The 26,885-nt window shown below is 44.1% G+C and overlaps 1 protein-coding gene across 1 annotated transcript in view; it reads left to right on the forward strand.

Moving 5' to 3' along the window:
• CHRNA4 (cholinergic receptor nicotinic alpha 4 subunit) overlaps window positions 1-26,885 on the forward strand; it is a 217,445-nt gene that overhangs the window by 60,364 nt on the left and 130,196 nt on the right. The window contains exons 3-4 of the mRNA XM_086932815.1: window positions 14,153-14,197; window positions 14,343-14,452. Of these exons, the coding sequence (XP_086788941.1) occupies window positions 14,153-14,197; window positions 14,343-14,452 (155 nt within the window). The remainder of the gene's footprint in view (window positions 1-14,152; window positions 14,198-14,342; window positions 14,453-26,885) is intronic.

A 26,885-nucleotide genomic window follows, 5' to 3' on the forward strand; every position in this document is an offset into this window, starting at 1 on the left:
AAATCAATTATCAAAAAAAGGCACGGTACAAAGAAACATACATTCATAATAAAGAGACATACATTATACATTGTTAAAAAAACATACAATTTTAGAGTTAAAAACCACGTTTCATAATTTAATTAAAAAACAAAATTCCTGATATTTTAAGATCATCACTGTTAACTTTGTCATATAAAAGGTTAAAAAAAACATCGTGCCGCCATCCCTGTAAACCTGATATATAATTGAAATCATATTTGACCAGTAAAGTGCAAGGTGCAGTACATCATGATAATGTGTCCAATCTCTCTTTCACCATAACTCCTTTCTTGGTGCGCACCGCAGATACCAGATAATTGGCTACATGAAAGATAATGCTAGGGTCATTTAGCAGCTGCAAGTAAAGAAGTGCAGGTCTAACTTGCAGAAACCCTGCCTTTTTTAAGAATGGCACAAGATACTTCCTCCTTTCCACTATAAAATGCCCACAAAACATTATAAAATGCATAGTATCTTGGATAGAAAAGCTATCACAAGAACAGGGAAGAAATTCATCAGGTTTACACCAGGATGTGTACTGGCCTAATATCAGGTGAATCATGTTCAGGCGAAAACGAGTTAATAAAAACCTATGAAAGGGCCGGTTAACCAGAGTGAGGTAGAATTCAGGACCCGGTGGGTTTGCAACCAAAAGGTGTGCTCTGACCAAAGGTTTTGTTAATTCCTTTTCCTCTCTTATTAGTGATAGCCTTAATAGCATATCGCTTTTAGTTTTAGCAATGTCAGCCCGGGATATAGACTCCAGTGAGGAAAAGAGATTAGGTCGTCCCAAAGCACTAAAACCATTTCTAACATAAGTTAACCACTTAATTTTTTGGACATTATCAAGTAGAAGACAGTCCCTCAGAATGGCCTGATTTAGAGATAATTCGCTGTTAAGCTAGATTTTAAGCCACATGATTAGGGGGGGCCACTCGAATTTTGTCTGTTATAAAAACAGCCCCCAATTCAGTGTGAACAGAGTGAGAAGGTGTTGACTGAGGTACAGACAAAACTGCTCTAAAAAATGTATTTTCAGAAGCCTGGAGGCAGTCTATCGACCCATATCCCCATAAAGAGCAGCCATAAGTTGCAACAGACACGCACTTGGCATTATAGATAGTCATAAGGGCTGGGACTGGCCTAGCCCCCAACCTTCTGCTGAAACTCATGATAGCGGAGGATGTTCTCACTAGGGCACTGTGTCTGTTTCTTATTTGAGTAATTTTGTTAATTTCACGTTACAGTGGTTTCCGTCTACAACCTGAGAGTGACAGTCCCCCTGGTTGTTGGGTGCATTGAAGATATAGCACACCTGGAATGAATCCCATTTGCAATGAGTGACTTCCATCATTTTAAATTCAACTCTGTAGTGGGCATGTAATGTTTATGAATAGTATTTTTTATTGTCCCTTTTAAATGTATAAATATAAACTTTTATGGAGTTTTTTAAATACCGAATAAAGGATTATTGATTGATTGATTGAGCGACTTCCATCAAATACTTGGAGGCAATTTGAATATGAATGGCCAGTTGGTGTAGGCTCAACCACCACTGGCCTGGTTAAAAGCTAGGTCCCTTTGGCCTAGTCGTTGGTCATCTTTTACTTGAGAAGCGAGGTGCAGAGACATTGGCTGTCTTTCCTTCAGGGGTAGGGGACGCATCCTGGGACCAGCGAGAGGAGATATCTGATACCAGAAGTAAGGGACAGAGGAGGCAAGTAAGGGAGAAGGTAGACGGCCTGACCTAGAAACTCTGCCTATCTCTCGACCACAGCCCAGTCCCAGCAACAGGTGCACTGAAATGAGGCATTTGGAAGGACCAAGACTATTGAGACCAGTGGCTTGGGACTGTGTACGGACACACCTTCGATCAGTCTGCGATAGATGGCACCCGCCAGCATTAGGGCCCATGTGCCTTCACAATTGTCACTGTGTCAGAGAGCATCTGCGAGTGATAGGACAAAAAGGGCCATCTCTTCACTGGTTCATAGCCAATTAAAAATGGCTCTTCCAAGCATCCCTTCCAAGAAGACATGGAGCACGCTATCGACTAGCGGGTTCCTCCGCGCGCGATGTCTCCTCCTACAAGTAGTGATCGCACCAAATCTGGAAGATCAGCACTAACCTTTATACACCAGAGTTTACAGTTTGGCCAATAATAGTAATAGTGCTGAGTAAATAGAAGAGCCTGCATCAAAGAGAGGTTGCAGAGAGGCTGGTACCCTTCACAAGGCCAGTTGTTGTCAGGCACCTTGAGTAACAGCTAGCAGCACCACCAGAATGCAAAAGACGCTACCCCAACCCCAGAGGTCTAACACAAAACAACCAGATCCCTCTGCAGAAGGTGGCTTGGGGCCCCACAAACTTCAATATCTCACAGACATCCTTAGGTTTTACACTGAATTGGGGGGCCCTTGAAGGCCCCTAAGGGCCACAGGGGCCTGCCTTACGCTCCTTAACTTAACTGTCAAACGATTCATCAATGGGTGCCGCTCGCAGTTGAGAAGTGTGTGGTCTTTGTTTTAGCTTTGGGAAACCCTCCAAACTGCAAGGTGGAACTGCGGCTGATCTGAAAAGTCTCCGTTCTCTTTTTCCCGGACTTGCTGCTGGTTCATCATTATTTCACTTCATTAATCTGGGCTCTTACCGGGGAGCAGGAATGCGAGGCCCAGAGGTGCTTGCGTTCTGGCATCTCGCGCACCGGGGGCCTCTTCCCGCCCCTCCTCCTTGTGGATTTTAATAAGCGACTCGCGGCCCCCGCTCCGCGGGGGCCGCTCGCAGTTGAGAAGTGTGTGGACTTTGTTTTAGCTTTGGGAAACCCTCCGAACTGCAAGGTGGAACTGCGGCTGATCTGAGAAGCCTCTGTTCTCTTTTTCCCGGACTTGGTGATGGTTCATCATTATTTCACTTCATTAATCTGGGCTCTTACCGGGGAGCGGGACTGCGAGGCCCAGAGGTGCTTGCGTTCTGGCATCTCGCGCACCTGGTGCCTCTTCCAGCCCCTTCCTCCTCCTACTATTTAGGCCCACTTCCGACCGCGAGCGCGGGACGCGCGCGGGACGAAGCACGGCGCGAAGCCCGGGCAAAGGGCGGGCCGTCTAAGGCCGTCCAAGGCCGAACAAGGCCGGGCTGGGCCATCCTATTTGGTCCTAGGTCAGTTTATCATATTCTTATACTGCCTCTCAATATTAGCTATAGATATGGTATATCTATGGTAATATTTACTCTGTGACTACGGTGGATCTGTCATTATGGTTTTACGTTCAGGGAAAAGTAGATTGGTCACCTTGAACACAAACGCTGGCCTAGTTACGGGCACTCTGGATCAGTTCTTTAAAAGGACTACCAGAATAGCCCTTACAGAAAAGCGATTGTCGATTGACCTTCTGACTGGCAAGCGGTCTTCCCTGGGTGCAATTGGGTCTGCCGTAACATCGGCCTACGGCAACGAGTTGGCCCCCTTGGTAGTTACTAGCCCAATCCCCTGTCTACTAGAAGAGGGGTCAGCGGGTTCTGTTAGTGGGACTGTATCGAGCTTAATTCCACTTGGTTCCTTTTCAAGTGATGAAAGTCGCAGAACATCAACACCTATCCCACCTAGCCCCCCTATTTCCGTTTCCCTGTTAGAACAAGTAAAAGATCAGGTAACGGGTGAAAGGAACTAAAATGGTCTTGTAGCCCCCAAATCTGGGAAAAAGAAGAGAGGGGGTGGACATAGGAAGGGTAGTGGCTCTAGACTAAGTTCTAGACTAAGCAGAATACATAAAACCCAAAATCCTAGGGTTTCCCCACAGTTGGTAGTCGAGCCTACAATCCCAAACGGTGCTGTGGCCAACAACGTTTTACCCCAAAACCCACAGAACTTTAATGACGATCTTCTGGTTAAGATGGAAACACTAGTAAGGTCATTTATATTGCCCCTGATCAATCGAACGAAGGTAATTAATGGTAAACTGGACCAGTTAGAGGTAACTGCTAAAGGGAACACGTTAAAAATGGATATGTTGATCAAAAGTATAAAAAGTAAAGAAGCTAGAGTTCTCCCTGCTGTACCTTTAGTTAAGGCTAAGCCTACAAAAGTTGCTCATTCTGTGGCTAATGTAACTGTCGCAGATCAAAATGCACAACCAATCTTAGTGGATAACGGCATGGCGAACAGGAAAGCTCCAGCCCCGACAGTACCAATGAAGGCTCCCTCCGATAAGGCTCCTATTTCTAAGCAGAGGCCAAGACAGCCTCTTAGTAATGCACCTCTGGGCAGCAAATTGACAAGAAAGAGGCCCCTATGTGTAAATCTCCCCCCAGAATCAATTCCCTTTACAATTATTTTAACAGGGGTCCCAGAACTCAGTCCAGAATCCCGAGAATCAGACAGGGAACTCAAGAATAAAGTAATCTTTTGGCTGAATAGGAATAGGCGATTACCCCCGGGCTCTAATACGGAGATTTTAGGTGTGAGGAGGGTGGCCTGGTTAGAGCACAGCACTAAGGATCTCGAGGGAGATTGTATAATCGTCAACCTTAGAGACCCCTGGGCTGTAGATCATATATGCAGGAAACCACGGTTTGGCTGCTTAGGTGATATTCAATCAATAGGCCTACACTACTTTTACCCTCATGCAAATCCTGGTCTGGTATCTATGTCACAGAACTTCGCTAGAGGCAGATCCTTTGGCACGAACAGATTAGATGAGGTCTTAAACCACCTACCACTAAGTAACAGGTTTGATCCCCTCATGGGTATGGAGGGGGTGGACTGACTCTGGAAGGATTGTATTTCTAATAGGGGGGCTGTAGAGGATATGGATATGGATAAGGCTTGGGCTATTAGCCCTATGAAGAGAAGCTATGATGAAGTAGTTGGCCAATGGGGTAAACTGGTCAGCAATACAAGTAAATCTACTAACCTGCTGACTGCTGATATAGTAGCCCATGGTGGAGGGAGAGGGGAATCAGAAATTATACCGCTGGCTGATGAAAATGTTAATATTGGACTAAATCAGTGTAGTTCAGAGAATACGGAAAATATCCCTCCACCATCTTTTGATGTGGTAATCAATACCATAGGAACAACTCAGGGTGGGAGTGACTTGATTCAGCCAAAAGTAATAATCCCCCCGGGTGAAGGTGACAGTCGGGTTGAGGGTAGCTCTTTTCGCCTGATATCTTGGAATATAGCTGGGCAGTCTCGGAGGCTCGAGGATCCAGTGTGGTTACAATACATTGAATCCTTCGACATACTTTGCTTCCAAGAATCTTGGCGTAGATTGGACTTTAGCCTGGATGGTTATCAGATGTTTAATGTTCACGCTGAGCTTTCACAAGCAGGAAGAGCTAAAGGCGTTCTCATAACAGCTATTTCTGTAAAACCTAACCTAATAAAAATAGCCCTATTGATGGAATCTCCCTGGTATCAAATGCTCATAATCAAGGATCTATTTCCAGTACCCCTGCTTTTAATAAATTGGTACTATAACATATTTGATACCAATGCTACCTCGGTTATTGAAAAACTACAGGATGAGATTGTTAAGGTGAGTAACATGGTTTTCCCCCTTTTTATTATATAGATAGGTGATTTTAATTGTGCTTGTGTAAGTTCAGTGGAACCAGAGTGTGTGGCCTGATAGATTCAACTGACCAGCCTTTGGCTCACTTTACTCACTCAAAACAGGGGGATGCTCTAAACAATATTGTTATGATTAACAAACTATGTGTCCTGGACATTCCTAGTTTCTCCAGACCAATAGGTATACCCACTTTTCAGGGCACAGGGGGCCAGGTTAGTACAATTGATTTCGCATTTGTCTCTATCAGGTTTGCTCATCTTGTTAAGGATTTTCAGATTGATGCGAATTCTGCTAGCGACCATAATCCCCTAATTGTGAGCTTTGACCCTGTTTTTGAAAGAACCCAAACCCCGGAACAGCCAATAAAATATAGCCAGAACCAGGGGGTTACATTGAGGTGGGACAAGGTAGATGTGAGAAAATTGGAGGTGGATATTTTTAAGAAAAACAAGGCGGGGATAGAAGTTTGTTTGACGCCCACCATTGAGCCAGATACAATAATTAAAACTTTTGAGGCACTTTTGGGAAATGTGGCTTCCCATCTCATAAAAACTGAGAAGGGGAAAAAAGAAAGCCGACCAAAATGGTTTGACGCAGAATGTTCTGCTGCGCAATCAAGTTTAACGAAGGCTTTACATCAAGTACCACGGGACAGAGAGCTTGTTAGAAAATCTAGGAAAATGTACAGAGATGCGATTAATAGGCGAAAATCAGAATTAAGGGCCAAGGCCTGGAAAGATCTGAGGATAGCGGCAGCACTGAAGGATAGTAGGCTATTTTGGAGGTAATAAACCAACCTTTTTTAAAGAGTGAAGAAAAGGGCAAAATGATAGTACATATACCGGGGGACACTTGGGGGACACTTGGGTAACACATTATGGCAAAAATTTTACTCCAAATAAGGTGTTGCTAACCTCTGAAGAGGAGGCTGGAGATTTTAATTTGGAGTCAGCCAAAACACTTACAGCTAGATTCATCATAGTGCCGTTTTGCGAGTCCTTAATAGCGATTATTAAGGAATCGCTATTAAGGACTTGCAAAACGGGATTCATGTAGGAATTGCTAAATAAATTGCGATTCCTACACATTCCTTATTTGCGATTAGCAAATTGCTAATCGCAAATAAGGAATAACTCCCCATTCATTCCTATGGGCCAAAGGCCCATAGGAATGAATGGGGAGTTATTCCCTATTTGCGATTAGCAATTTGCTAATCGCAAATAAGGATGCGATTTCAAGAGTGCCAGGGGTGTCCAAAGGACACCCTGTAGCACCCCTGAAATGTAATCTACATTGGTGTTGCACACACACATGTCCAAAGGACATGTGTGTGTGTGTAACATGCAACTTAGAAAAATGCATTTAAATGCATTTTTCTAAGTTTTCGCTATTTACCACGAGGTTTGACCTCGCGGTAAATAGCGGCCAGAAATAGCGAATTCACAAATAAAAAATGGTTAATGAATTGCATTTAAGGAATCTCAAATAGAGATTCCTTAAATGCAATTCCTCGCAAATATGCGATTTCGCAATTACCGATTTTTGCATTTGGGATGATGAATCCCAAATGCAAAAATTGCGCTCGCAAAGGGCCAGATTCACAGAATCTGGCCCTTTGCGAGCCGATTTTTCTTTCATGAATCTACCTGTAAGCCTTTCAATCACCCTCTCAGAGATAGAGATTGCTTTGAGGAAGGGCACTCCATTAAAGGCCCCAGGGCCAGACGCAGTTCCTCTAGATTTCTTTAAACATAATGTGGAGGTGTGGGCACCACTCTTATTAAATGTTTTTAGAGCAATTGTGGTGGGGCATATCCCAACCTCCTGGCAAGAGGCGGTAGTGGTACCGATTTTTAAAAAAGGCGATAAGGGTGACCCGTGCTGCTACAGGCCGATATCTTTAATAGATGCGTCCTGTAAATTGACGGGCAGAGTGATATTGGCACGCCTCAAAAAACATGGGCGGAATCTGCAGGTATTATTGTGGATTCCCAGTATGGGTTCAAGAGAGGTAAGGGAACCACTGAGCAGTGTCTCAATTTGGCATTAATAATGGGTAAGTACATGAGGGCCAAGCATAGTTGTATCCACTTGGCCTTCATGGACTTATCTAGTGCCTTTGACACTGTATGTAGGGGTAAGCTGTGGCAAATGATGGAGACCATGGGGTTTGAAGAACCGCTGGTCACCCTGCTTCGCAGACTCCATGCTGCAACATCAGTGAGAGTTAGATTCGGCTTAGGTGGCGAAAAGACAAAATCTATTCCATCTACCGAAGGTGTCTGCACGGGATGCATCTTGGCCCCTTTCTTATTCCTGGTATACACCAATGGTCTAGAAAGCTTTTTATTGGATAGTGGTGTCGACTTTCCCCAGGCTAACGGTAAACGGATACCAATGTTGTCATATGCAGACGACACGGTTTTAATGACCCTTACCGCTAATGGCATGCAGACCTGCCTAAATGCCTTTGAAGTCTTTATGGAAGGTTTAGACCTCAGGGTCAATTTCCCTAAGTCTTTTGCTATGGCCTGCGTTCCAAAAGGGGTAAAATCTCGCAGGTACATGGTGAAGGACGCAATTATTGCGAAAGTTGACAATTTTAATTACCTGGGTAATCTATTTAACAAAAAACTGAATTGGGACCCCTTAATCTCAGCCCGTGTACAAAAGGTTACACAATCGATTGAGGCGCTCTTCCGCTTTTCTAGTAAATTGGGTCAAAGGCTGATTCTAGAATTGATAACTCTATACAAAGCTAAATGCCTTTCTGCCACAACATTTGGGGCAGGAGTGTGGGGGACCCAAAACTGTGACAAGATGCAAGTCATGGAAAATAAATGTATAAAGCGTCTCCTATCTGTCCCATCCGGTACCTCAAATAGTTTTTGCCATGGGGAGGTGGGTATTGAGTATGTGAGCGACATCATTCATGTGTCTCCTTTGTTGTTATGGTCTAAAGTTTGGCAATCTGAAGAACTGAAATTGACAAAGGAAATCCTGCAAGACTGGCTTAAACTTGACCACTCTATGGAGATCCCATGGTTGCTATATGTTAGGGACACTTTTCATAAGATTGGGTTGGGTCATATGTTTCAAAATCCTGACATGGGTGGTAAGGATTCCAAGTTGAAAATTAAAAATGCCTATTATACCAGTTTAGGTATCTTGAGAAATAGTGAGCGGGCACTATATAAGAGGGGTAAGCTGCAGCAGCAGTTTTACCTATCAAATATCATGCACACGCAATGGCGTTTTTATCTGACAAGGTTTCGTCTTAGCTCACTACATTTTCTTTTTGCTTTTCCAAAACAAGGGGGGTGGTGTGAGAGGCTACCCCCTTGTCCTTGCAATAATAGGGTTTCACAAAGTACTCTGCCGCTTATTCTTTTCTGTGCTTTGTATAAGGACCCAAGAAATCAGTTTATTAAGCCAGTCTTGTTAACCCTAGGATCCCGTTTTTATAAAGAGGGCTATGAACACTTATTGTCCTTGTCAACTCCAGTGATATGTAGTGCTGTACTCAGTTTCATTAGAGTGGCCCTCGTTATCAGAAATTGATACTGAACAGTAGTATGAGTGGTAATCCTCTGTAAAAGACCACTATGTGGACTTGTTATTGAAATGCATATGCACTTTATGGAATGTGTACAAATTTGAACTGTTTGCTTCAAATGTATTGTAATCATAATATGTAATTTGATTCTTAAGATATCTTTATGTTTTAAAAATGTGATTGATTTTTAAAATCTGTGTACACTTTTATGATTCTATCCATGAATCGAAATAAAGTTATTTGAATCGAATCGATTCATCAATGCAGACAAATATCTGCCATCGGTTCTCCTTCGCTACAAATCACATTTAATAGGTATACCAGAATGCATGCTTGTTTGAGAATGTCTATTTGGGCTTTGAGACCCACTCTGACGTCATTCACCCGATTTAACCCTTTTAATTAAAGAAACCTTCTTCTTAAGTGTCTGTTTCCTCGCTGGGTACCTCTCGCTGTTGTCACTGCCGGGTAGCGTGCAAGGGAGATGCTACGGGTCACGGGAGAGAGAAGCCATAATAAGAGATACAGAACATGTCACGCACTGTGCGGTGCCCCAGGGGTTCCGTCACCACGCCCCCGCCCGCACAGATTGAAGGCTGCCCCGCCGCGGGCCGGCTGCTGAAGGGCACCTGCTGCAAGGCGCTCTGGTGCAGTTCTCGCACAAGCCCAGGGCCTGTCGCTGAGTGGCGTGCTCCCACATCAGGGCTGCACCTACAACGCCTCGTTACACTGCAATTGAGCAAATGAGGCCGACGGATTTGTCATATTCATGAGGCCTTTTAAATGCCAGAGCAGCAGACATTAGGGCGATTTATAGCTCCAGGCTGAAGAGGAAGACGCAGCCGACTTAGAGCAAGCAACATCTTGAGACCTCTCCTAATGGGGGACCGACCCTCGGAGTCGGAGATCCGTGAAAGAATGAAAACGGGGGCACATCCGGTCAGGCAGGTTGGTTTGAGGGGAAGATGTTGTTTGTGTATTATTTATGGAGCTTAATCAATGCCGGCAGTGCAAGCGAAGTGCCCAGCGCGGCTCTGCAGCCCTCAGCTCGGTTGAATATCACACGTGAAGTGTCAACAAGGGGATCTGCCGCTTTTCCAGCTGCCTAATAGGGTTCAATCAGATTGGGTCCTTCACCTTCCGGTAGGGTTGGGGAGAGTCAGTCGTTTATCGAGAGAGATGCAGATTGGCCTTAACGCGGCAGCTGACAATATGCAGTGGCGGGGCGCAACAGCTGCCTTGGAGGGGGGTGGGAAGGGGGGGGGGGGGGGGAGGAGGGCGGGGAAGCAGGTGTTTGAATAAAAAAAAATAGACACTTACCTGATCCTGCTGTTGCCTCGCGCTTCGGCGCTCCTCCGTTTTCCTGCTGCTCCCAGAAGTCCCTGGGGCAGATCCCATTCCAATCCAGATGGTGCTTTCATACTATGAGAGAAGCGCCGGGATTGGCCTGAGCGGGCTGGTTTGACTCTCGGCTCAGGCACAGGGAGTTTGTGTCGTTTCTCCACCCAGATGTATAATACAGCCCGGTTAATTCTACGGCTGGGTTACAGAAACCTAAGTATACGTCTGTTTGGCCAGCCTAAGACAGCCGGCCAAACTGACATGCGCACTTAGTAGTGCACAAAGCACTCCATTCCTCCTTCCGCCCATGGGCTGACCCCGCCCCTCCCTGCACACGCTGGCTTAGCCAGAAGCTGAAAAATAAAATAGTAATAAAAATTGTGTAGGAGCTGGCACTGCCTAACATTATACAGCCTCCACCCAGTCAGGTGGCTTTATTTAAGGCCTAAACTAGGGCCCACTTCTGCTTTTCAAGCATTATGATCAGTAGTGACCAGAAAGGACACGTTCAGGCACATCCTCACTTCGAGAGGGCTGTTCCACACAAGTCCACACTCGCATTTCTCACAGGCCTTGCCAGTGAAGTGACCCTGCTAATAAAAGGGAGTTGAGCTTATGTACCCTCCCGCCAAATCCTACTTATGTAAGTGTCTGTGTCTCTGTTGCCCCACAACACCTCCTAGGTGGTGAAAGATGCACAGCTGGGGTCATGGGAGAGGGCCCATTTGCAACAGTATCCCAGGTAATCTGTCAGTGGTCGTCCTCAGGCTGGGGTATTGAAGTGGCTGTTCTCACTGAGCTGCTAAGGAGAAAGTGTGGCTCCAAGAGGCATGTCCTCAGGGTCGGACTGGGACAGAAAATGGGCCTGGGCATCGAATTATAAGTGGCCACCATTAGTGAATCAGATAGCTAAAAAGAAGGCCCACATTTACAAATCAGGACAGTTTGTAAAGACAAGCTCTATAGGTGTTTTGCAAGGTATTGAAGACTGTATGCATTTCTACTTGCTTCAGGCAATGTTTGTGATAATAGCAGAGAAATTAACAGTAAAAATCAACCTAACAAGACCATAAACCTGGCCAATGGACAGCCAGAAAAACCAGGCCAGACGCTGACCTGTCAAAGCAACTCTTCTGGTGCTGCCTGATTGCCTATTGGCCACTAAGACCCTGCCTGTCCAACAAAACAAAACATACACAAAATTCTTCTTCTAAGTTAGCCTCACAGGCATGTGTGCTAACGTGGAATCTGAGCATATGGCCACTTAAAATGGAGACAGTTGTCCTGCTTCACTCCTTAGTATCAAAGATAAAATTCAGTTCTATCACTTTCACACCCCAGTGGACATCCTACCCTGGTACAATTGAGAAATATGGGGCTGATTAGGATGGCGGTCAGACTTTCGTCTAACTGTCATCCTTTCGTAAATGGGACCGCCCAACACGCTGTCGGCAGTTCCGCCACAGGTATTAAGATGCAACCGCCACCATGGCGGTCGCAATGCCTATGTTTTGCATTGCGGCGGGTTCTTCTGGCTGCAGCACATGCAGCAGTGCAAAAAGGGGACACTGCACATATCCCTGCACTCTGTGGCGGGCACCAAGTGATGCCTGCCTCATGGTGCAGGGATATGTAGACCCAAATCCGAGGGCCAAGGGAAAAGGGGAGCCTGCTATGGGCCCCAATGTCTCTTTCCACCAGCCTTTTCATGGAGGGTTCACCGCAATGAATGGGCGGCAGAAAGGAACATTGTAATACCTACTGCGATGCCTGGCAAATACCACCACCATTGTAGGTCTTACTGTTCCTCCGACGGACCCACAAGCTCCTTGAATCTCTCCGACTGCCACCCATCCACCCGCCATCATTATGAGGTGGGAGGAAATCCTCATTCCGATGGCGGTGGGACCGCCACCCACGGGCTGTGGGTGGCAGTCTCACCGTCATCATAATCGGGCTCTTTATTCAGATAAAAGAACTTGAAATACCCAAAAAGATTTGCAACTGTACATGCTTACTGACCAGACAATCCCCACTCATCCAAGCCCAATATATTTTCTTTTAAGAAGAAAGTGACCAATTGTGTGCTCATCAATGCATGATCTGTAAAAAAAAAAAAGATGATATACTTGACCTCAACAAGGTCATGCAATCAACCTGCCTATTCATAACCAAAACTTGATTGCCAAAAGACTCTTGGTCATGTGGCGCCTGTCCACAATTTTCGGTACTATAGACCATGAGCTGATGATGCAGCATTCTCAAGTACTGAAAGGGCCATTTTGCAATCCCCTTTTTGGAAATCTGTGGTGAAATATTCTGGATGGTTTCACCTCTAAGCATGTCCTGCTTTGCCTCCAGTAGCCTGGTGACCCACCTCTCTGGCTCTCATGCTGAGACAGTCCAGAGATAACCTCCAGAGCCATAAAACCTGCCTGTCTGAAGATGCCACCTGCAAGAAATAAAAAGATCAAGAGTCAATGAAGACAAAACACACCTCATGTTGATGGGTTCACAGAATCATTTGACAATGGGGCAAAGAGAATGTGAGCAGCTACTAGTTATTGGTGAGAAGACCTCCCTGCTCCTCAGGTGCATCGCCTTTGTGTCCTCTTTGGTTTCCATCTGATCAAGCATAATCTTCTTAGGGGTAAGAGAGTGTAAGGTTCCTCAGTTACAGGACTTGCAGCTTGGCTAGATATTTTTTATACTATGTGGACATCTTGAAGGGTGAAGCTCTCATTGTGAAAAAGAAGACATATCTGTGCCCTTCCGCTGCTGCAAAACTATGTTCCTACTGCAGCAAAGCAGAGACGTTTTAAGGCATTGGTAAAATGGGCAAAATTGTCCAGGGCCCCCACCTTACAAGGAACTCCTGGGAAAGAGATCTTTTTTTATTTATTTCACTTTTTTTTATCTATTTCTCTATCATAACCTTCACCATATGATTCAATTGTGTTTGCCATCATGGGCCTTGAATTATCAGAAAATGGGTAATAAAATTCGAACTTGTTCCCAACAGGGTTCCCAAAATATATTTTTGCCCCGGGCCCCCAAAATATTTTTGCCCCCCAGCCCCAAAATCCTAGAGAAAACAATGCTGCAAAGGACAGTTTAGGGTAGTGCTTGATCTACCTTACCTTCTCTGCCCTATCCACCTGATCCAGGCTCCCACCCGGAGGGCAGTGCTCTATGGTGACCCTCAAAAGCCCCCCTCGTGTATTCTCCTGAACTTCAGCAACCCCCATCTGTACTCTCAACTTGCACTGTCCACTCCCCTTTTCATCTCCTAACTGTAAGTGGATGGGTTGCTGCAGGTGGGCACAGAGACCTCCTGTCGCATGACGTCTTGCCTAGGGGACATTATGCAGCATCAAATTCTGTCTTCCAGCAGACCAGATGTTGTTATTTTACTTCATGCAAAGTCAGAACACTTTACCTTGTTTTTGTTGATGCAAAGTTTCTGACTTCACATGGATTCTCATTTGTTTATTTGTGCTTCTGGATCTTATATATATTTTTTAACTTGTTCAACCTGCAGAAAGTATGCTCCTTCTCTTTAAACAGGATGCATTATATTAAAAAAAAAGAATTATGAATATGATGAATGGGGGGATGAGTTACCTCATTCTAACAAGGAACTTTCTCTCCTTTTTTTTAGGATGAAAAGAACCAGATGATGACGACTAACGTGTGGGTGAAGCAGGTGAGTCCGCTCGATGTTCTTGTCGCGATTGCCTGGATACATCCCTGGCTGAGGAACCCTGCCTTGCTCCTTGTGTAACCAAAAACTTCTTTTGTTGTCTGTCTTTTGTTGTCTGTCTTTCCGCTTTCTTCCCCGGAGGGCTCAGGAGTGGAACGACTACAAGCTGCGCTGGGACCCCCTTGAATATGAGAATGTGACGTCGATCCGGATCCCCTCGGAGCTGATCTGGAGGCCGGACATCGTTCTGTATAACAAGTGAGTTGGGGCAGCACAGCAGTGGGGGGGAAGTGGTGGGGGACAAGATGGCTTCTGTTGCACGTGTAATGACTAGTGCTACATCTGAACCTTGCCACGTGGGCAATGTGGGTGCTGGGGACCTGCCCAGTTGCCCAGTCGGATCATGATAGCAACACTTTACTTCATGGTGGTGCCGGGCCCATTAAATGGCATTGCCCCAAAGCACAGGATACCATCGTTAAATTGCATGCACCTGCTACAAGTCAGTGGCTTATAATTATTCAGCAGCTCTCCTGTCATGGAGACTTTCTTGCATTGCACACATTATGAAGTCAAATTCGTTTTGGCTCTTTCTTGCATTTTGGATGTGGACTTGATGGTTGTTAGTTTGATGGATTCAATAGCTGAGAAAGCTCGTCACATCATCATTTATCACTGCCTACCGCCTACATTGCCCACCTGTGCAAGCTTCTCGCATTGCTCTCAAGTGCAAACTTGTCACTGTGCAAGCTCCTCACACCGCCAGTGGTGAACCATCGGGGCAAAATTATCATGCTGCAAATTAGCATAGTCATTGCAGTGTCCTTCAGATCAAGCATCTCGTACTGCCCACCACTTCTATGTTATGTTATGTTGATTTGTATAGCGCCCTAATCACCAGAGAGGGTATCCAGGCGCTTGGGCAGGTGTGTAGGTGTGTGGTCCGCTTGGTGCTTATATAAAGAGCCAGGTCTTCCGCTCCTTGCGGAACTCAAGAATTGAGGAAAAGGCTCTGATGTGTTGAGGGTGGTCGGTCCATGTCTTTGGTTTAATGCAGGAGAATAAGCGACCTCCAATGTTGCTTTTGCAGATGTGTGGAGTGTGTGCGAGTGAGAGTGAATGAGAGTGGAGGTGTCAGTGGGTTGGTGAAAGGGTATGCAGCTGTTCAGATATTCTGTGTTGTGTAGGACTTTGTATGTGTGCTTGAGAAGTTTGAATTGTCTGCCCTTGTGAATGGGGACTAAACTAACAACACGATTGCCAGTACTGGACTAACTTGGGTACTAATTGCCAAAGATCTGGTATGAATAAAGCATATCAGTCTGACAGAACATTTGTTACTACTTTATTTCAATGTTTTTCAAAATAGATTTCTTATTTTTTCAAGCAACATTTCTTGTGCATATCACAACTATATACAAAATATACAAAAAGATACAACTATTTACAATATAAATCACTATACAGTACATCCACGCTAAAGCTTTCACACCACAAACATACCATTCATATTCCTATAGACAAAAAAACCTCTGAGGTATAGGTCTGTGTCACAATAAACATTTCATTAAATCATATAATGAGGTGTATAATATCATTTGTAATGTTGAAGACAACAATAATTGATAAGACCAAATCGTATTGTGCTTGTCTTAGTACTTGAAACTATTTACAATTGACACTAGACCCAAAGGTCATGGAGACAGTGAATCTTCCTGAGGTGCGGTATGGTGTGGGTGTGGCGTGGGAGGTTGCGTGTGAGTCTTGAGGTGGTGTTCTGGATGGTTCGGAGTCTGTGTAGGAGTTGTTTGGAGATTCCAGCATAGAGAGTGTTGCTGTCTTCCAGCCTGCTATCACCCCAGGTGAGAGGTACAGCAGGCTTGGACGGGGTAATGTTGCAGAAAGAAAAACAAGCAGATAAAGAAAAAGATCAATTCATATAGGCCGTTGCCCCTGGAAGACCAGTAGGGTTGGGTTGAGTCTGCCACGGTAACACGCTTTGTCTAATCTTGTGGTATAGACCTATGTTGGTCTTTCTGAGGCAATGTTTTTATGGATATTTTCTCAGATAATTTTATTTTAGAACTAGTTTGACTCTGCTGGGGTGAAGAGTGGTGAAATAAATATTTTTCCCAAAAAGTAAACACTAAGCATAATAAGAGGATTCAAAAATACAAACTGGATCTCTGAAACACTAGGGGGGCGGGGGGGGGGGGGGGGGGTGATTAAAGCTAAGAAACCCCCATGAAGTATTTGCGACTTTCCAAGTAAGGTCTCTGTTCTAGAACATATGCATACTTTATTCACTGCATAAAATTAGGCCTGAGTGGTGAACTCTGCTCCGTTTGCTGAGTTTTCAGCACACTGCAGAGCACGCGGAGTTCTAAAACTTTTTTGGTGAGAAGAGTTTTTTCCTCGCTTTCCAGCTTTAAGTTGGAGAGTGCGAAAGAGGAAAATACAATGCTAGACCACCTCCCAGCGAGATGAGAGGAAACCTTCCGTTCTCGTTGAGGACGCTCCCTCTTGAAAAGAGCATCTATTCGAGCGGCAGAACGAAGAAGCATCATCTTGCACTGTGCATGGTGCCGTTCACGCTTTTTTCCAGCATGGAACTAACACCCAGTGCTAAAAATCAGGGTGAACGGTGCAACTAACGCACTATGCTGCTTGCAGAACTCTGCGTAGCACAACAGAGTTTTTCAGTAACTTCACAGAACTCTGCAAACTCCACCCATGCCTAATAAAATCACACTTGTCTTATGGCTGCAAATTGTATGCATATATATTTAAAGATGTTGCATGGGAAGTGCCAGATGTTTAGTGAGTCCATACGTTGATAACTCATGCCACTGTCTTGTGTTATGCTTTGTACTTGCAATGGAAAAATGATATCAGTTAAAAAGAAAGGGACTAGCTGTCCTGAAGTGACCACAATTCTGATGTCGGCTTGCTAAGTCTCAAGTGGTTGCAGGGCAAGATGTTTCCAGCCTGGCATTTCTTTTCACGAATCCTTAACTTACGGTGCTTTACTCCTATTGGTTCAACTGAAAGGTCACACACTTACAATGCACTGATTTCTCAAATGACAGCACAGGATGGAAAAATTAGTAACATGTTTGGTATTCTATGGACAGGAAGCGGAAGTGGTAATTTGCGCTATACAAAATTAAAATAACATAACATAACATAACAAGAAGCGTTCTGAGACAAAAAGCCAAGATTTGTTTCTTCATTAAAATCAGTTGATTATGGGATTTTCAGACTCCTGTGCTTTAAAGGAAAAACTCACATTTTCATACCACTGGATTCTTTTCAGGTGATCGAGTAGATAAAACTTTGACTCTTTGGATTTAAAAGTCACAGGTCTGTCCGCTCCAAGTCCATGGAAAGTTCTGGATTTTAATAAATCAAAGGTTGTTAGAGGGGAGTATTTTAATTACAATCAACCCTGAATCGACCCCTGACCACCGCGAAGATCAGAGAATTGAAGTTTGCTGTCCAATTGTAATCTGCATGAAAATTGGAGGCTGTGACTGGGAAATCCTATCGGTGTTGTCCGAGATTAACTAATGTTAGTAAAATGGTCCCTCGTCCTTTCTTTGTGAAACAGTTTCTAACTAAGCTTACCAGATGGCTCAATAACATCAGGAAAACATTTTGCAGTTGTAGGGTTTCCTGTAAAAAACTAATGCTTTCTGGGACTTGAGATTATGGCCCATTGTAAGAGAACCAATTGTACTAACACACCAAGAAACAATGATTTAGGAGAAGAATGCAATGGACGGGAATATTTGCAGGCTGGTAAAATTGAGCTTTCTTCGAACACTATAATTATTCTGCAGTTGGTGTATAAGTGGCTGTATGGGTGTGTGAGTGAGAATGTGAGTTTCTGTATGCGTGAGTGCTTTGTTGTCTGAGTAGCTCTATGGGAGTCAGAGTGTCTGTGTGGGTGGGTGAGGGTGTGTGTGACTGCCAATATGAATGAATGAGTGGGTTAGCCATTGGCTGTACGAGTTAGTGAGTTCATGTGTGAAGGGTTGTATGGGTGAGTGAGTGTGTGTATGGCTGTGTCGGTGAGTGAGTGCATGTGTCAGTGGTATATGGGTGAGTATCTGAGTAACTGGGTATGTGAAAGGCAGTTTAGGTGAGTGATGGGGTAGGTGAGGTACTGTATAGGTGAGTGAGTGAATGTGAGAGTGGCAGTATGGGTGATTGTGTGTGCATGTGTCAGTGACTGTATAGGTGAGTGAGTACACATTTGTATCTGTATGAGTAAGTACGTGAGTGTATGTGTAACTGTATGGGTAAGTAAGTATGATTGACTATGGGTGAGTGAGTATGTGTGTGAGTAGCTCTATGGGTGACTGACTGTGTGTGAGTGGCTATATGGGTGTATAAGTAGATATGTCAGTGGCTGTATTAGTGAGTGAGTGGGTGCATGAGTGGGCTGTATGGGTGAGTGAGTGGATGTGTGTGTTGATCTATACATCAGTAAGTGACTGTGTAAGTACTGGTAAGTACTGGTATGGGTTTGAGAATTGTAGTGTGGAAGTTAGAGTGGGTGTATGAAAAGTTAAATGGGGTTTGAGTGGGAGTGTCAAAGATTCTGTGGATGATAACAATAGTATTGTCATTAGTGATGTCATTTGAAATGTCATCTGTGATGTCACTGACCATGTCATGCGTGATGTAATATGTGAGGTCATAAGTAGTGCATTGCAGGGACGTGAGTTATTGTTAGCTCGCTAACTATAATGGCTGAATTTCACTGGTTTTGTACGAGTGAAACCTGAGCCTAACTATAATGTCCCTATAACCTTTGCTTTTTCAGTGAATTTCTAAGGTTTTTCAAATGCTAATTTTCATCTACAACGTCCCTTTAAACTTTGTTTATTTCAGTGAATTTCTAAGGTTTTTTAAATGCTGATTCCTAACTATAACGTCCCTGTAACCCTTGGTTTTTCAGTGCTCTTTTTTGTTTTTTAAAGTAGTAGTCGTGTTTGTTGAGTGCTGGAGAAAGGGTGCAGGGCCTTCAAAGACCTCTTAGCAATCCCGCGGTGTGGGACTTATTGGAGGTAACAGCAGGGGAAGTTGGCCCCCACGCTGGTCCTCGGGGCCAGCTACCCCTTCTGTTACCTGCATTAAGTCCCACAAAGCAGGCCTGCTGAGAGGTGGTCAGAGGCCATGCCCCCTTTCTCCATCACTTTGCAAACATGCCTCCTGGCACACTACTGGCTGGCAGAAGAAGTCCACTTTAGTCCTGAGGAGTAAAGTGGAAGTCATTCCTTAAAAAATTGTGCACTAGGAGTTGTGTTTGCAGAGTGATGGAGAAAGGGTGTGTGGCCTCAAACCACCTCTCAGCAATCGCACTGTGTGAGACTACCTGGAGGTAATATGAGGTCTTGTTGGCCACCAGGAAACCCTCAGCACCCAAGGGGACTTTATCCTCCAACCAGATGTGAACCAGGAGGCGCGATTGCAGAGTGGTGCAGAAAGGGGGTGGGGCTCTGGCTTCGTGCCAGTAGTTTCTTCTTTTTTATATGAACAAGGAAGAGTGGCATGTGCCCCTCCTTTCCTGGGCTGATTTTGGCCCTAGGGAACCCATCTCCTGGGTCCAGGTTTTTTTTACAATGAGGAAGGGGGTGTTCTGCTCCCCTCCCTGGGCCATTTATGGCTCCAGGGACCCCACCCTCAGGGTCTGGCTTTTTATTTTTAGTTGTTTTTTGATAAAGGAATGGAGACACAGGGCACCTCTTCCCTGGGTTGGTTTTTGGCCTTGGGACCCCATCCCCCGAGGCCAGGCCTCTATACTGGGTGCCCTGACCTCATACCGTATTTAATACCTTTTTCATTACCAAGACATCCTGGTTATTATTAAATTTTATAATTGTTGGATGCTTCATTTGTTTTTAACATCATAAAAGTCACCTCTGTAGCAGAAAGATCCTGTTGTTGTCACCAGCTCTTGTCTGGAAGTTTGTAATGGCACTTCCCATGATTGGTCGATGTTGCAAGCGAAGGGTCGGTTTGACGGAAGTTTGCGTTGGCGGGCTCGAGTGAATGACAAGGTTTTGGCACTAATGGGCTGTTCATGGTCGTGAAGAGCCGAAACATTTCAATTCAGCTCCACTGAAGCAACACCAAGGATCTAGGACCTGAGGGGCACCACCTGAGGTCAGGGGCTTTCTCCAGTGAGGTCTGGGTGCTGAGTTAGGTGGTTGGGAGCCCATTATGTCCCTCTGGCTCTGAACAGGAGACAACCAGACAAGCCTTTCGAGTCACTCTCATAGTCTTGGGTGCAGGTGAAATCCCTCTGACTCAAGCAGACGGGAAGCACTAGGAGCAGAGCAGCTGGGAGCAATCCAGCAAGGGAGAAGCCCCACAAGGCGGTATTCCGGCAGGTCAGCAGTCCAGCAGAGTGGCAGTACTGTCCAGGGCCTACCCTAAGGGTGACTTATATGTTATAAAAAGGAAGGTTTGGGTCTGACAAATATTTCTTTTGGCAGGTCGAAATGGCAGTTTAAAACTGCACACACTGGCTGCAAAGGCAGACCTGAGACATGTTTAAAGGGTCACTTAAGTGGGTTGCACAATCAGTACTTCAGGCCCACCAATAGCATTTAATTTACAAGCCCTGGGCACAGGTAGTGTTGCATTACTAGGAACTTGCTAGTACATTAAACATGCCAATTGGGTATAAGCCCGTTCTACCATGTTTTATGGAGAGAGCACACTCACTTTTGCACTGGTTTGCAGTGGTAAAGTGTGCAGAGCCATAAAGCCAGAAAAACGAAGTCATCACAACAGGAGGGTTGAAGGCAAAAAGTTAGAGGGAAATCAAGCCAAGGATGCCGTGTCTAACAGAGACCCTTCGACATCCGGGGGCCCAGACTTTAGAGTGACTAAAACCACACCTTCACAGCGGTATCTAATCTTAGTTAGTTTAGAAAACTCCTGAATGCACAGCTTTTCTAACTGCCCTTCTGCTAAAGATTTGCTAGCAAGTTGTCAATAACAAAGAAATTCCAGACTTTTCCTACCTTTATACATTTCTGTGCCTTTTAAACTTCCAGCTAGTTTCCATAGTGTGGTAAGCTAGCACAGGGGCTTCACATTAGTCCTAAATAAGTATATCAATGTTAATCATTATAATCAATCATGAATATCAATATCATTATTGACCACTTCAATGCCATAGTGCCTGTGCCCTCCTTTGTCATGCTCTTTCTGCAGTGCTTTCATCAACCTTTCATCAATATTTGGGGAGGGGGGATTCCCTTGACATTTGTAGCAGGTGCCCACGATATGCACATAGGTCTTTCCATAACTTATAAATAAGCCAATAAGGTGGAACTGTTAATGTCCCAATAGGCCTTTGTGTTGTTATAAGGAATAGTCAAGGGCACCTTCAAAAGGAAATCGCAAACAAGACAAGAATGTACAGCATTCTACCACCCATGATCTATACAAGTCTACCTATCTAGAAAAAAGACCCCAAGGTTTTGGACAGTGTACTTTCTAGTTCTCAGGCTGTCCACCACAGTCACCTCTTGATCCAACCCAGTTTGTAAGACTTGAACCAGGAGTAACTGGTGCAGGTACGAGTGTTAGTGTGGGGTGGGGGAAGTCGACATACAATGGGATAGGGAAAATAAAATAAGCAAATAAACTAAGCCACGTACCTAGCGCTTGCGAGGTAAGTGGTTTTATTTATTTATTTTCCCTATCCCGTTGTATGTCCTGTACTGGCTGCTCCTGAAATCAATAAAGCCTTAAAGGCTTTAGCAGTACTATTACTAATTTGCTGTTTTGTACTTTACCAGCATCCCACCTCCTAGCACGTTCAGAGCACTTCAAGCCGTATTAAAAATCCAGGATCAAACAAACAGGAGTAGAACAAAAAACAAACCAAAACCGCAGGCCGTTTCTGTCTATGCAGTCAGGATCTGGAGCAACAACCCCGTATATATAAGGCCCGCCCCATCGCTGCTCCAATTTAGGAAAGAGTTGAAGACTCGTCTCTTTAAAGAACACTACATCACAAAGCATTAATCATTGTCAGCCCAGCTTCCGATCCTATTACTCATTGACTCTATGCTTGTCTTTGATGATGCACAGCGCTTTGCTGCCTTTTGGCTAGGTTCGCACTATAGAAATATCACATACATGAATACATACATAGAACACGGGAAAGGTGGCAACCCACATAAAAATGGTGCATTTGAGCGGCGTAGAGGTCAGTGAGCTGCAGGGTTTGAGAGGCTCATGATTCATAAAAATTCATGCCCGGTGAGACCTATAGGAAAGACAGGTGAATCCAAGAGGTAGATCAAGGCATTGGCTTGTTCAAAAGGGGGAATCAGCAAATGGAGAACAAATGACCTAGAGAGGTGAAGAAATATGGTTAGGAAATCTGTTCAGTTCAGACCCATGTTCAGTTTTGTTTTATTTGCAAACTTTCTTTATTTAATTGCTGATTTGGGGTGTTGTTGTTAGATAAAGGTGGTTAAATATCTTAATAATATTGCTGTATTTTTCTATCTTTGGTAGTTTATGTGAAGACAATCAATATCAATGAAAATATTTCAATCAAAAAAGAAAACATGGAATACTAATGGATCGAATAAACCTGATCATTTTGTAAGGGATGGAGACAAAACTGTACAATGCTGAAAAAGCACTCATTTGTGGCAACACTAGTTGAGCCGAGCCAGCCAGGTGTTCTCAAGGATGACCTTTTCACAGAGAGAATTTCTCTTTGCTGCAGGAGAGCATTCCTCTGTGTGCTGTTGTGAGAGCAATTGCAAACTCCAGCTGCCACGAGTGAGTCACCCACTCCGAGTTCCCCACTGCTCCTCTTTATCAATAGCAACAGATAGGCATGCAAACAAACTCAGGGGCAAATTATCAAGACTGGGCGATAAAATTATCGCCGCTTTACCGGCAGGAAACTGCCGCTAAAGTGGCGATAATGGGCTTGATAATATGCCCTTGTGAATTCCCATAGAAACCCAGGTTAGACATCTAACCTGGGCTTCTATGGGAATTTTCTAGATCATATTATCAAGCCCATTATCACCACTTTAGCGGCAGTTTCCTGCCGATAAAGCGGCGATAATTTTATCGCCCAGTCTTGATAATATGCCCCCCAGTACGTTGGCACGGCGGCAGAGGGAGGCCGGCGATGGATGTTTCTGTTTGTGTAGGGTAACAAAATAAAAATATGATGGCTGGGATGCTTGAATGACACCCAGCCAGTGGTAATTTAGGGTATCTCACTTAAAAAAATAAAATGGTGATGGTAGAGTGTGAGCTCAGCATCATGTGACTCTGGGCAATAGCTCACTTATATCTCCCCAACGGTCATAAGCTCCTAGATACCCGTAGGGGTGATACATCGCGGTTTACCAATATGGAATTATTATTACTATTATTATTATTAGTATTATTACTATCATTATTATTATTAGTAGTATTATTATTTTTACTATTATTACTATTATTATTATTATTATTATTACTATTATTATTACTATTATTATTATTATTATTATTATTATTACTATTATTATTATTATTATTATTATTACTATTATTATTATTAATATTACTATTATTATTATTATTATCATTATTATTATTATTATTATTATTATTATTATTATCAAGCTCTTCAACTGGAAGGTACCCTTGGCAATGTTAAAGTGCATTTGGGTTTTGTATACTATGCAACTGCAGAGGCAAACAATATGCAAATACGCCTTGGTCCTGCTTCGATAGGAATAGTCGAGCTTGAACTAACTGGCTATGTCCCCTATAGATAAAAACACAAGTACCCCAGAATAGGTTCTGTCTTTTGAGGAGTTTCTAGCTGGAGACTATGAGGATAGAGTGCTTCAACTGTAGTGCCTGAAGGGTTTGATTCCTCATTGAGGGCCCAATCGAGGGATCGGCTCTCTAAAAAGATGAATCAGGAGGACTCTTGAAACATAAGTTCTGGACAGGTCAACACTAGGCTGGTTATCCCCTTTAGGTAGTTTTCCCTTGGATTCCTGGGTCCCGAGTCATTGCTGTAACCTGTGGGAAAGTCTGGAGAGGAGGCTTGGGGGATCACCATTAGTAGGGCGGAAGCTTAAAGCAAGTCCTTGACTGGGGACGGGCCTGCACTATATCATCCAAAGCCATCCAAAAACTTCGATCAATTCCATATCATGATCGAGATTGAATCCAGTCAATCCAAACTTGCGCCATCAGTAATTGCTCATGAACAACCGGATGACTGTCGTATTGAATATCTCCACCCCTAAATTGAATTAATGTATGGACCTTACTATGCAAGTTTGTTGAACTATTATCTAACAGTAGTCCTGAGGATGGTCTCACGTATTAATTAACGGAGGTACCAACACATCAACGTGTTTCCACTACTTGCCATCACAAAACCTTCAACTGAATTGGCTTCTTCTGGTCATTTTTATCATTGGATTACTCATTACAATTGATTCTGTTTCAGCAAAAGTGGGCCAGAATTCACCTGACCCCTTCGCTGAAAATTGTTTTTAAAGTCCTTCTCTGGTTCCTATGAGTGCTGTATAGTAAAAAAATATAAACCCTTTTTCATCTACTGAGCTGGAAATAGGTTATGCAATTTAACTGGTTAATGGAATTTGTAGAAAAAAGTAAACCATTTTATTTGTTATATATTTGCCTCTGCATATATTTTTCTTATTTAATTAAACTAGCACTCAATGTTAACAAGACATGATTGAGTTTTGTTATGAATGGCTAATTCTGTTTTAAAATTTAAAAAAAATAAACTTTTTGTGAAGGTTGCTTGGTGAACGATCCCCTTGGTTGTGTTTTTGTTGTTGCTGTATACTCAGACCCAAGCTCCCAAGGTTCCCCTGTACTTGGATATACCAACAAGGCCTTTTATTTCACGTGACAAGCTTTCCTTTGGGGTTAGATCAAGCATATCTTGCAACTAGCTCTACTTTTTAAGTTTAGATTTATACTTTACTAATTTTTCAGACAAACTTATTGATCATCAGGGCTTTCATATTCCATATTTTTTAACCTGGCAGAATATCTGTATGATGCAAAACATCATTGAACATTAAGGCCCTTATTAGGATTTGTCAGTCCTTCAGCGGACGGTGCAAATCGCCTTCTACTGTAGGACCTCCGAAGCTGAGGTGTTGCCGCCTGCTGGATTAGGACTTCATTTCTTGTCTCGTGGGTAGTCCTGCCGCGGTCTGACAGCAGCAGTCTGTTAGGCTCATAGAGGACCCTAACATGCAGACCACCACTGTCAGAGCACCGACTGCACCTTACTGCACAGTGTTGCATACATGCCACACCTTGCAGGAACTGGGGGTGCAAATCAAAAGGGGCACTACATGTGCCCCCCCCCCCTGCATGCACCCTCAGGCCCAGAGGAGGCAAAGAGTCTGGTTACGGCCCTCTTATTTGCCTCTCTGCCACCCTTTTCATGGCAGGCTGTTAAGTGAAAGAATCAAAAGGAATCCAGATACGATGAAGATCCAGTTTATTGATAACAAATACTCCACCCTACACATGAAGCGTCCGCTCCACAGGAAGCCCAACGGTGACTAACAGTCATCGCTAGAATCCTACAGGGCGAACCCTCCATGCGTGAACCACAACGTTTGAATCAATACACTATACAATGCGGGCTGAATGCGCAAGAACACACAGTGAATGTACATTGCGCAGACCTCCACGCGATGTATGCATTATACATACTACTACACAGGCTCACCGCCATGAAAAGGGCGATGGAGAGGCTACTCTAAATATGTCCAGTGGTACCGCTGGGGCACTGGCATTATATTTCAGCCTCTGACTACTGCACAACTGCCATGGGATCTTGGATTCCCGGCGGTCGCAGTTAGTGTTATTGACATTTATGGATCGCACTGCTACCCGGAGGTATCCTGGCGCTATATTTGATGTCTTGCTGAGGCACGAGCGTGGAGGGGATACAACTAGTCATTAGGCGTTGAAGAACCATGTTTTCAAGGCCTTCCTAAAGTCCAATAGTTTTGTCATGCTTCTGAGAGGCAGAGGAAGGTCATTCCAAGCTTTGGCTGCACCAACCAAAAAACTTCTGCCACCCCAGTTAGCTTTTTTTGCGAAGGGTACAGAAACAATTTTTTCTTCTTAATAGCGCAATGATCTTCTGGATACATACCAGCGGAAGTGCTGAATCAGGTGACAAGGTCCGTTTCCATGAAGTGACTTGTGAACCACACACAGAGCCTTAATCAAAACTCGCTTTTTGACAGGTAGCCAATGGAGCCGTTTAATCTCTGCCACGATTGAGGCATATTTTGAGATGCCAGAAAGCAGTCTAGCAGCTGCATTCTGCAAGAGTTTACATTTTTTCATAAGCCCCTCCTGGATATTTAGATGCAAGCTGTTACAAAAGTCCAGTCTGAACATGGCTAAGGCAGTAATGACTATTTTTTGGCTATCTTTTTTTGCATGATTTCAGTGTATGATGTGGCTGAGACCACTGCATTCACTTGATCCTTAAAAGAGAGTTTGTTATCTATTATGACTCCTAGATTTTTTACCTTCCTAGTGGGAGTTGGAAGAGGACCAAGTGAGTCTGGCCACCATGTCGGGGTCCAAAATTTAGGATCATTCCTGAAAAGTACCACCTCCG

The sequence above is a fragment of the Lissotriton vulgaris genome, chromosome 7, assembly GCF_964263255.1.
Source record: "Lissotriton vulgaris chromosome 7, aLisVul1.2, whole genome shotgun sequence".
Taxonomy (NCBI): domain Eukaryota; kingdom Metazoa; phylum Chordata; class Amphibia; order Caudata; family Salamandridae; genus Lissotriton; species Lissotriton vulgaris.